This window comes from Lissotriton vulgaris, chromosome 10 (genome assembly GCF_964263255.1).
Source record: "Lissotriton vulgaris chromosome 10, aLisVul1.2, whole genome shotgun sequence".
NCBI lineage: Eukaryota > Metazoa > Chordata > Amphibia > Caudata > Salamandridae > Lissotriton > Lissotriton vulgaris.
Window position 1 is genome coordinate 771,143,130 of NC_141698.1, and position 12,962 is coordinate 771,156,091.

The window sequence follows — 12,962 nt, forward strand, 5'->3', positions numbered from 1 at the left end:
GTGTCCACCCCCACCCACCTCGCCGGACACACACTCGACGCCATCTTCTCATCCAGCAGAGACATCGCCTTCAGCCACGCCACAGAACTCCACTGGACAGATCACAGATGCATCCACTTCACCTTCAGAAGAACGACGACCCACCACCACCAGCAACAGGTTGCCCGAAGAAGCTGGAACAAGATCACAGCCGACCAGCTCGCCGCCTCCCTGAGCCAGCACCCTCCGGCCAGCTCAGCGAACCCCAGCCAGGCCGCCGACAACCTCACGAAGTGGATCAGCAACTGCGCGGACGAACTCGCCCCACTGAGGACCCCGCCCAGCAGACCCGGCAGTAAGAGAGCCCCTTGGTTCACCGACGAACTCAAGAGCTCCAAGAAGAACTGCCGAGCCCTCGAGAAAGCCTGGAGAAGGGAACCCACGCCGGACAACAGGACCACCCTCAAGCTCGCCACCCGGAAGCACCACCAACTGATCCGCATCGCCAAGAAAACAGCTTTCAAAAACCGACTGGACAACAACGCACACAACTGCAAGGAACTCTTCAACATCGTGAAAGAGCTCTCCAACCCCAACGCCGGAAACAACGACATCACCCCTTCGCAAGACCTCTGCAACTCCCTCGCTTCCTACTTCCACAACAAGATCGCGGACATACACGACAGCTTCAGCACTCAACCGATGCACGCCACGACCGCAGGACCTCCACCCACCACCACCCTTCGCGCCTGGACCCCGGTCAACACCGAAGACACCATCCACACGATGAACTCCGTCCACTCCGGATCTCCAACCGACCCCTGCCCTCACCACGTCTTCAACAAAGCCGACGCTGTCATCGCACCCCACCTGCGGGACATCATCAACACCTCATTCGACACCGCCATCTTCCCCGAGAGCTGGAAGCACGCCGAACTCAGCGCTCTACTGAAGAAACCTACAGCAGACCCCACCGAACTCAAGAATTACCGCCCCATCTCGCTACTCCCGTTTCCAGCCAAAGTCATCGAGAAGACCGTCAACAAACAGCTGGCCACCTTCCTCGAGACGAATGGATCCCTCAACGCATCGCAGTCCGGATTCCGTGCCAACCACAGCACCGAGACCGCCCTCATCGCCGCCACCGACGACATCCGAGCCCTGATGGACAACGGGGAAACAGCGGCCCTCATCCTCCTAGACCTCTCCGCGGCTTTCGACACGGTCTGCCACCGCACCCTAGTGCAGCGCCTCAGCAACGTCGGAATCCAGGAGAAGGCGCTGGAATGGATCGTCTCCTTTCTCGACGGAAGAACACAAAGAGCCCGCCTACCACCGTACAAGTCAGAGGCCACCAAAGTCATCTGCGGCGTCCCTCAAGGATCCTCACTGAGCCCGACTCTCTTCAACGTCTACATGAGCCCCCTCGCGGCCATCGCACGCCAACACAACCTCAACATAATCTCCTACGCCGACGACACCCAGCTGATCCTCTCCCTGACCAACGACCCCGCCGCCGCCAGAGCCAACCTGCACGAAGGGATGAGAGAGGTAGCCGAGTGGATGACGACGAGCCGCCTGAAGCTGAACACAGATAAGACGGAGGTCCTCATCCTGGGCTCCTCGCCCTCCGCCTGGGACGACTCCTGGTGGCCCCCCGCCCTGGGCACCGCACCCAAACCGACGGACCACGCACGCAACCTGGGCTTCATCTTGGACTCCTCCCTCTCCATGACCAGGCAAGTCAACGCCGTCTCCTCGTCGTGCTTCAACATCCTGCGCATGCTTCGGAAGATCTTCTGGTGGATCCCCACAGAGACCAGGAAGACCATCACCCAGGCCCTCGTCACCAGCCGACTGGACTACGGCAACGCACTCTACGCCGGAACCACCGCCAAGATCCAGAAGAGACTCCAGCGCATCCAGAACGCCTCAGCCAGACTCATCCTCGACATCCCACGACACAGCCACATCTCCGGACACCTAAGAGACCTGCACTGGCTCCCGGTCAACAAGAGAATCACCTTCCGCCTCCTTACCCACGCACACAAAGCTCTCCACGACCAAGGCCCGAGCTACCTCAACAACCGAATCAACTTCTACGCTCCCAAACGCCACCTCCGATCCGCCAGCCACGCCCTCGCCGCCGTCCCACGCATCCGCAGAGCCACCACAGGAGGAAGGTCCTTCTCCTACCTGGCCGCCAAGACCTGGAACTCCCTCCCGGCCGACCTGCGCCTGACCCAAGACCACCTCTCCTTCAGGAAGAAGCTCAAGACCTGGCTGTTCGAGCAGTAGCGGCACCCCCCCCCCAAAGCGCCTCGAGACCCTACGGGTAGGTAGTGCGCTCTACAAATGTCTTTGATTGAATTGAAGCGTGGAAGGAATCAGAACGGCAGATGAAATGGGGGAAAAGATTAACTAGGTCCACACCCCTATGGGAAGGTAAGCGACTACCTGAACTAGCAAAACTATGGGGGTCACAACACTGGGAGACATAATGAGGCAAGGCGACTTGATAACCTTTGCATACCTACAAGCTGACTGAATACAACCTATCAGATAAACAACATTATAAATACATTCAGCTCCGAAACGCCTGGAGAACGCAAAAACCAGACATCACAGATGTCTGATACTAACCTGTTACCCTGTTCAACAAGACATGAGGTCGTCGTTCTGCTTGCCAAGCTACCGCGCTGATGTGATCCATATCCTTATCTTAGCGCAGCGAGGCTCCGCTTTAGGAAACAGCGCGGCGGCAACATTTTCCTGCTCTTCTAAACAGAACGCTATATCGACTTATGACTCAACCAGAGCAGAATTCCTTTTAAAATAAATTTGATACAGTCATCAGAATGATTTATCGCCTGTATCCCTATTGAAAGGAACATCAATTTCCTTTAGATATTGGCTTTCGGATACGACTATCATCACCATCCTGTCTTAGGGGATCTCATCCATAATAAAGAAACTGGTTACTGTGTGGCTTATCCTGAAGAAGGGCTGGTCACCGAAACGCGCGTCGAGATTATTTACTTTTGTGCCACGTATATTTGTTTTGTATATTATGTAACTTATTTTTAATTTTCTCTTGTGCATAGTGACTGTCTTATATGTTGTTTAATCCATTTATAGTTCTTTTGGACTATTATTAACTTTTTGTTTTACTCAAACTATTGTTAACTGTGTTCTATGAATTATTGATGTGTTACCAATAAAAATTGTTTTAACCTCATTTTTGAGAATGGTCCCTTGCCCATGTAATATTCTTTTGACAAGCATTAAGTCTGCCTAGGTTGTTGTTTACACATATGATTTATCCCTGACCTAGGAGTACAGATAATTCTTTGCTCAGGGGGTCCTTGTTTCATACATTAAGGTCATTAGTGTGCCATCGAAGTAGCGATGGAGTCTGATTCTTAGTCGCAAAGAGGACACTGCATTATTTGGTCATGAAAGAACCTGTGAGGTGTACAGGTTATGGCTATAATGTGTGGTGGTTCCAAGGGCGGTAGTATTGCAGATGTGAGGATGAAAACTGTTTCACAACTCAAGGTACGGCAGAAAAGCGCCTGTCTCTATGAACTTTGTAGCTGACCACTAGAGTGTTCAGCAGGCTGGTGTGTTGGAGCACAGTGTGCCATTGGGTTGACACCACTCAAGCAAGTTTGAATGCATTTTACTGCAGTGTATGTCATGGAGACCTGTATCGGAGCCTGTAACTCAGAATCATTGGTGTATAGAGACAAGTTGTCTTTTTCTAGACCAAAATTTAGAAAGCCTGCTGAATTATAAGCATTCTTTGTAGGGGTCAGGCGTCAGGCTTCAACCGCTCACGTGCCCTGGTAATGTGGTTTGAAATTGTGCAATACACTTGCATATTGGATCTGAAGTAGTACAGACAACAGTTGCGGTTGGTGGCAAATCACTCTGGAGGGTGCAAAATGAATAAAAAAAATCTCTTACCTCACAATGCCACTTAAAGCCCACAGTCAGCTCTCTCATCCAATCAAGACACTGTTCTCATGCTGTTAAGCAGCATGAGTTAAGTGTCATGGGTGGCTGCAGCAGGCTCGCTCTACGCTCCAAAAAGGCACAGTAGGCCTGTGCTTGCTCTCCAACCCAGCTGTCTAAGACAGCTGGTTTGGAGAGGTTTGAATTGCGCATGTCGGTTTGGCCGTAGCAAGGGTCAAACTTAAGTGGCCACTCCTCACTCTTGCGAATCATTGGCAGCAGTGACCCACTGGCCCCGTCCTGCCCTCACACTCTGTTTGCTGGCAGAGAGTTAAAAATAAAATGGTAGTGAAATCATTTTATTTCCATTTCATTTTTAATGCTTTACGTGCAGCAGTGTGTTTGTGTGTGTGGGGGGAGGGAGGGGGCGACACTCCTATGCTCCCATAGAGCTGTCTCATCTGACAATGTTGTTTGATACATTCTGAACCCTTACAGGTCGACTGAGATAATAGGTTTTCCTCCAACTCTATTAAAAGCTTTTACAAATATCCTCAAAAGAGCCACACATCTTTGCTGAGTTTGCTACTGTTGCAGGGCGGGAGTTGCATGAAGGGGCAGTGTAAAACACAAGGGGGGTGGGGTGAGGGATACATGGGTCACACAGAGGGCTTGCTATAGGGAGGAGAGGACACAGGTGGGCTGCAGGGTTGGGGAAGGGCAGTGCATTAAGGCATTGAAGTGGCAGTGTAGCACAGACAAGTACACTAACTTCATTATGTATCTAACAAACTTCACATTTCACAACATTCCCACACTCTCACTGAGACCACACTAACACATTTACCCCATTTGCACATCTAAAGCCGCAACAAAGCCTATATGCAACCTTTTCACTGAAACATGGTTCACATCCTCTCCCACACAAATCCAGGGCAACTTCATCTGCAATGCTTATAGAATACAACACAGAGACACACTCGAAACAGGAGCAGAGATTTGCAGTCAAACACAAGATATCCTGGCCCAGAATTAGCAACTCTATCAAACCTAAGTTATTACGTTCTTTCAATGCCAGTTCCCTCTCAACCTTCAAAACATTCTCCTTTCATCTGATTTACAGAGAACTCGGCCCAAACAAGCACTTTCTAGAAGAAATCACCTCGGCCCACATTCCTCAGAAACCATAACCTCTCTAGCATTTTCAACACAAAATATATGAAGGAAGCTTTCTACACACGTCTCTGTAGACTGGAAATAAACAACTCAACGATCGACCAAACTGCTTCAAAGCCAACACACCAGCCCTCTCCCTAACAGAGTCCCTGAATATCCACTGCCAGACACATACAGCCCTGGAAGGGAAAGACCATGTCACCACCCCGTATGTTTTTGCTTACAACTGAAAAAAGGAAAATAACCTTCAATCCATCGGAAACATCCGTCTAGAACAATTCAAGAACTAAAGAACTAAAGAACCTGCCAGTACACTTACAGCATATGCCACAAGAGTCAATACTCTTCTCAACACCTACATGACTATGAGCACTCAGGTTGAATGCTATACTTCATAAAAACCTCTGATCCACCATTCCAAAGCCCCCAGCACCCTGGTAACAGTGATCACACGAAAGCTTATCAATAATAAGCCTATCATGCTAAAACAGGAAAAGAAATGAGAAGATTGAAACTCCTGGACGACTTCAGCCTACTCGAAAAGCTCCACTCGGATAGCTGATCCTTCATCCTCACAATAAAGCCTGCGACTGCAAGACCATCATTAGTAAAGTAATCAACAGAAGCAAACCCCAATCTAGGCTGTCAATCTCTGCACCAATCCTCTCTCAGAACCCACAGTCCCTGCTTTGGTCAACAAATGCAATGGCATCAATCTCTTCGTAACCAAGAAAGACTGAAAAATTCAGATCCAACATCATTACCACTTTCAAAGCCCACTCAAATCCATCTCCCACCACCTCATCTCCAAATGTACCTCATTCAATCCAGTCTCATTCATGGATCTTTCCAATATCTTGAACTCTATAAAGATAACTTCCTATGCAGATGACACCCTTCCCTTCTTCCTTAATCAAATTGCCCCAAGGAGAGACCATCACATGGCTTTAGTGGCTGAATGGATACAGAATAATACATGACCATTTGCTCTCTTCTGCTCACTTAGTATTCAATATAATAGAGGCCACTGGGGAACTGGAAGAGGCCCTGCTCGACTGCACACAAAACACTGTAAAGTGCACACAGAAAAATAAATGCTATTTTTGTGTGATGTGTGTACATTCTGGTGTGATCAGACCCCAACACTTGCCTGCAAGGGTGCGCCTGACAGCCATCATATATGAAAAACTACATCTCTGTGTAAGTGGAGGGCACTGGGGAAAACCTGTGTAGATGAACTTCAAGCATTGGCAAGTGCTTGTGAACGAAATAAGCAAGCTGTAATTGAGTGGCCTGTGTACTGTCTGGGGTCAGCGAGTCCTGCCACTTAGCCAGTGGCAATGCATGCACACGGTGCACCCGGCAGTCATCCTAACTGCTAATTGCCAATGTAGAAATGATTCAATGAGAGTCAGGTAGAGAACCTGCTGAGAAGGCTGCAGTCACAGAAAGGAAATATTTTATTTGACCCATCACTAAAGACACCATATGAGTCATTGGTATTCAACCACAACATGCTATGGACTTGCCTGATATGTCATCCAAGCACTGTCTAATGTGGAAAAAAGTAAAATCCAATGGCTGACGTGGGCTGAGCCAAAACCCACTATCTTTGTATGATTCTGTTTGTGGAGATTTACAATTCTCAGTGTGAAATTAAGCCATAATCTTTTTTCTATTCCTCTGAGCTTGGAGGTTCTGTAAAAACCCTGCCCAATCCCAATATGGTATTGGTCAAAAGATGATTAAAAGAAGAACCCATATGAGGCTCTGATAGGGAAGTACCAAAGGAACTACTTGAGTAAGATGGATCATAAAGCTAACTTTCTGATTGATGAGTTATGCACATGTGCAGTAGGGCGAACATCAAGACATGCTTTGATACCAGATATGACATAAGTTAAAGATAGATATTTACCTCAATGTAAAGACCAACTGTTCATAATCTTGTTCTGCGATTTATTTATTTTAAATAATAAAAGATTTAACAAAGAACTTTGAAAAGCTACAAACACCCAATTTCCATGGTAAAACCATAAACGTTGTATCCCAAGTGACCCAGTTCCCTGTAAATATGATCTGGGAAGGTTTGTGTATTTGTGCATGTGATGCCAGTGTGCAGAATGTTAACTCTAGCCTTGTTCAAGCTGAAGGATGAATCAGATACACTCTAGCCCTGGTGGGAAATCTACCAGCAGGTCCTGTGAAGAAACCAAAGCAACATGATATATGCTTGTTATTGTGTCACCTTTGAAACTGTATTATCTCACTAGTGATTTTTTTTTTTTTTGCAAGGACTGATGTGTGTGGGAACAACTGGTGCAGCACATTCTGGCTAAACACAAGGAAACTGCTGTGACTATAAAGAAGGAATCAAGAATGTACATACCACCCACCCCAATGATGCACAACAGAGGATGTCTCTCATGGAAAGGACCGTGATAAGAAACCTACTCGCACAGTGTATTGAAGTCCTCTGAAAACCAGGAAAAGAAGAAAAAAATAGGACTTGGTTCTAAATCTTCATGTGAAAAATGTATCATAATATCTATTAGTGGGGTGGAAAGTGTGGACGTCTGATCATACATAAAACCAGTTTGGTTCTTAAATACTTGAGGGCAGATCCCTGAAGATTCTTCAAGGTTAAGTTTAAAGACCAGCTGCTTTCTAACTGGGTGCAGCCCTTAGGGAGCACAAAACTGAGTTATGTTTCCACAAAACCAAAATAAGGAGTACCACAGAAGACATTACACTTGTGAAGTCAGAAGGTTTGGTACAGTTTGCTTGTCTAATCCAACTGATAATTCAGCAAGGATCCAGAAAACGTCTCAGACTTCATGGCTAGCCCTTCTTGCAACTCACCCAAGGATTTCGCAAACATCACAGTACCGAGACAGCACTTATCAATGCCACGGACGAGATAAGAACCATCCTCGATCAACGAGGGACGGCAGTACTTATCTTGTTAGATCTATCTGCTGCCTTTGACACGGTCGACCATAACATCTTGATCGACCGTGTCAATGCCATAGGTGTTCAGGATAAAGCTAAAGATCTTCTTGACTCCTTTCTCTCTAATCGTACCCAAATGGTTCAACTGGGCAACTTTAGCTCCCCCCGGATGACACTTCCTTGTGGCGTCCCCCAAGGCTCATCCCTAAGTCCTACGCTATTCAATGTCTATGTGACAGATCTAGCAAGAATCATCAAGGACTTTGGGATGAGCCTAACATCTTACGCGGATGACACCCAGCTGATTCTAGCAATAAAAAACAACGGAGAGAAAATCTCGGCTAATTTTCATCATGGCATGATGGCTATTAGTAACTGGATGACAACTAACTGTCTCAAGTTAAATTCCAATAAAACGGAAGGAATGATATTCGGAAAGCTTTCCCCTATTTGGCCAGGAGCATGGTGGCCCACTGAATTGGGCCCTCCGCCCATACCAGTTACCAAAGTAAAAAATTTGGGAATACTCTTGGACGATAAACTAACATTTGCTGCACATGCTAACTCTATCGTCTCAACCTCATTTTATAAGCTTAAATCCATCAAGAAAATCCTTCCCTTACTTCACCCCATCTCAGGTAAAACATTGGTCACTGCTTTTGTCATGTCATCTCTTGACTATTGCAATGGACTTTTCATCAATGCCCAGCACAAAGTTATTCATAAATTACAGTCTGTACAAAACGCAGCTGCAAGAATGCTTTCTGGCACCCCAAAGTTTAAACCTATCGCCCAAGTGATCAAAGACTACCACTGGTTGGCGGTAAAAAATCGAATTAAATTCAAGGCACTTTGTATAGCCTATAAAGCCTCCCGCAAACTAGGGCTTCATTTTCTCTTGAAATCCTTGGCATTCTATGCCCCCAATAGAGCACTACGATCTATGAATGCTCTGCTGAGGACTGTGCCCCGGACTAAAACTGCTTCGTGGGGTGACCGCCGTTTTACTGCTGCTACAGCTAAACTGTGGAACACCCTTGATGTGGACATCAGATCCTGCCCCACTCTCACTGTATTCAGAAGAAAAAAAAACTTGGCTATTTAACCAGTAATTTTCACTGTCATTTCTCTGGTCTGTCTCCGTTCACAGCGCCGAGACGCCATCGGGCATTTGCTTGCGCCTAATACATTTCATAAATGAATAAATAAATAAAGGATGCTATTCTTTGTAAGCATAGGGGATTCTAAGTGCTAAAGAAAGTAGATGGAGGGTGTAATTAAGAGGGAAACATAAGGAACTGGCCGGCCTCAGTAAAAGCGCCCCATTTTTTGAGCCATTTAGTTATGTTAACTATGGGTTATCTAATTTGCTACTCTTGTTGACCACTGACATGAAAATAAATATGCATTATTGGCATACAAGTAAAACTGCAAGCCTAAGCCTCTCAGCAATTCCTTAAAGAGCCACATGAACATAATAAACATCAAGAAGAATACCTAGTACCCTTTGGGAAGCACCACGTGACTGCAGATGTGAGAATACATGGTTCACCACTTGAGAGATATGATTTCAGCCATCTCCATTGCAACCCAGACATTTGAGTGACCAGTACCAGATGGTCCATCAAGGGGAAACAGTCCATTTTGTGAAAGGTACTGGATAAATCCAGTAAAATAAACAGTGATAGTTCTGAAATATAGCTTGTAGGATTGTCATTGTTTCAAACCCCCAGGCTGAATCCTGTTTGATGGCGATCAAAGAGCTATATTTCTTTCACAAAAGTCTTCAATTTATCAAAATTCACTTTCTCCAAGATCACTGGAGGTCTTAAATAGGATGATGGTTGCCCATAATATTAGTTTTCATCGCTGACTTTTTAAATAATAGGGTCAAAATTGAGTTAGGGGTTTTGTAACCATGTCAGCTTTAATGATTTGTAGTGGCAAGTAGTAGAGCCAAATTCTATGTCAATTAATTCAAGTTCATGAAAGTTTTGTGGCAACTAACATATCACGCAGCTGTCTCTTCTTGTTCCCAGCTAAAGGTTACTAGTAAGCAGTCACAACCTGTAACAGTTCTGCATTACACCAAAAGTACTCAAAAGCATGCAAACATTTTGTATTGAGCAAATAAAAGAGTTTGCTTGTTTTCGCAATACAAAAAGTAAATGGCTCAGATGCACAGGTGTTTTTCTCCCAGTGCTTGGTTGCTGTTCTACATTTTCGCTACCTGTATCCCCCATGCTTCCTATAGAAGACACAGACAGAGTAAATGAGTGACCGTCACCCGCCCTAAGTAGGCTGAGATGACTGTCACTGTGACATGGAAGCCCTGGGAAGGATACATTGCGATCCCAGAGGCGTATACCAGCAGAGCCAACAGAGACTCTGCTGGTGTACAGCTGGTATATCCCCCAATTCAAACTTATAGCAGGAGAGCAGCAAGTTCGACATAGCTGGTGGACTGTCAATTCATGGTGATCCTCCGGCTTTGCTGAACTTTCATTCAGGACTTCATTATTCTGGATATCTCACAATAAAGAAAAATCCAACCTCATCATGGATGTTACAGAACCTGTAGTTTTTCTGAAACAAATGAAACTCTTTCTACCTTTATAGAAATTAACACATTTTCTGAAATAAATAAAACTCTTTCTACCTTTACAGAAATCAACACAGAGACAAAAACAAACCTGGTCTAGTAGCTTAATAAAAAACAATATTTATTCTACAACTCAAAAATGAAAAATATATCTATAGTTTACCTATTGCGGGGATTTCAATATTGGATCTTTTTTGTGGAAGAGTGGCACACCAGATTCAAAAGTGGATTTACACTGGAAATCATTTTGACTCTCAAAAATGTTTTCACGTTTGAGAATAGTAGGCATTCCAGGGAGGAAATGCTCTGTATGTTTTGGTTTATGTAAAGGGTGGCTACAAGGGATTTTGTTTTTTAGTTTATTCAGAACAACTTCAATGCGTTTGAATCGTAGGCTCATTGAATAATTAAGCCAAATGTATCCACAGGATTACTTAGACATTAGTTGCACGGTTTCTTTAGAAAGAGTATATTCAATTCTCGTAACAGGTAAAGCAAAAAAAGAGAGAAGAAGCACACAGCCAAAAGAAGTTATGTTTAAAATGAATTGTATTTGAATAAATCACAAAGAACAAATCATGGGGACAAACAATAGAACAAAACTTTAAATCAAGGTCATGAAAAGCAGTGTATTCATATTCACTAATCAATTCATAACATTTCATCAGCTCCTAAAAGAATTTAAATGAAGAAGACCAAAAACAACAGATGTATAAAGGTGTCCTTCAGTGCGTAAAAGCTGAGGAGTTGATGACTTTGGTCGACGTTTCGGTCTTTTCTCTTGAATTTTATAAGACCATCATCAGGACTTAGTATTTCATCAAGCAAAAACCCCTTCAGTGAAATTGGTGCCTGGGGCTGATCTTCCAAATAGGTATATTTTGAACAGAAGAATCTGCCGAAGCTTTTATCAACAGTTGGAGTTATTGAAGCGATGTCAGAATCCTGGTATTTTTATTTCCAGGTAAACAATCGTATTATTTATGTGAATCAGAAGAGAGCCTCGAATCGGTATTCTCGCACTTCCTCGTAGTCTCCAGTTGATAAGACTGTATGTTTTGGAGCATTCACAAACGTACTTGTTTATGGTTATTCAGAAACTATTTCTTAGTCTAGTTCCGCCCAGGATATGGCCAGAGAGTTACTCCTATGAATGTCAGTGGATAATCACTCTTCAAGGTGGGAACAGGAAGGGAACACTCAAATTGGAGGGTGTGTGGGTAAAAGGGAAATGCTATAGGAAAAACGTTATACAGTGGAACTGCACAGCGCCTGTTTCCATGCTCAAATGTACACTAGTTATGTCAACACACGAGTAAAGCCTTTGTGAGTAAATACAAATTCATTAAGGTTGACTCTCGCATCTTTTATTTGTGCACTGGAAACATTTGTAAATTCTTAAAAAATCAAAAACATATTCCAAATGTAGAACTAAATCTACTGTAGAAAATGTCAGATTTAATTTTGTGAATCAAGCCCTCTGTTTCTCATCGCTCAGAATAGTGATCAATATATAAGTAAGTGACAAATAAGGTGTATCCCAATGTCAAATATGATAATGGCTTTCCTCAACTGTTGTCAATGTGGAGAAGAACGTTGTTGTTAGGCAGTATCACAATAAACCATGTCTTATTATAGGAGAGAAAAAGCCTTCGCTATAAACATTAATGCACACAATACAAAAATTATATTTACCCAGCTGCCCATCACGTTTTATATACAATTCAATGATCCCATAGGCAATGGCCGTAGAGGGTGGAATTTCCAGGACAACGTTTGCATCTTTTGTTATACTTCCGTTTTCGTTAACTGAAACCTAAAAAGAATTTGAGCAAAGTCTAAATGCATTTTGACTAGATTAACACATCTGAAATGTTGTTGCAAAAATACATGTTATGCACCTAAGGTCTGGTTCAGTTGCATGAGCATAATTGCAGGCAGTGAGGTAGGCTGATTATTAGAACATCTAAAGCCATCAACATAAGACAGACTGATTGGTTAGCTGGGGTGCAGGCTTCAACTATTAGAGGCACATCCTGAGACCATCATCACTGAAGGGGCCACAGGTTTGTACACATTCTCCCCGTAAAGCTTTCTCTTTGCTATAATGTTTCTTATATAATTAGGAAGGACGTGACCTACAACTTCTTTTTTATGTCTGTGTGAGATAGTGGAGCTCTCTCATACAATTACTGCATCTATAAGAACTTAACTCAGACTTAGTTCTACCCAGTGAAGAAAATCCAACTTTTCACGGTTCCAATGTATTCTGGTATTCTACCAGTTTAATGCTGCA

The 12,962-nt window shown here is 44.4% G+C and overlaps 1 protein-coding gene across 5 annotated transcripts in view; it reads right to left on the reverse strand.

The window, feature by feature from the left end:
- GSDME (gasdermin E) overlaps window positions 1–12,962 on the reverse strand; it is a 617,497-nt gene that overhangs the window by 265,125 nt on the left and 339,410 nt on the right. For all 5 annotated transcript variants that reach the window (XR_015300706.1, XM_086941684.1, XM_086941686.1 and 2 more), the window contains exon 5: window positions 12,362–12,482. Coding sequence is in view for 4 of the 5 variants with exons in the window: in XM_086941684.1 (XP_086797810.1) it covers window positions 12,362–12,482 (121 nt within the window). In the remaining variant the exon portion in view is untranslated. The remainder of the gene's footprint in view (window positions 1–12,361; window positions 12,483–12,962) is intronic.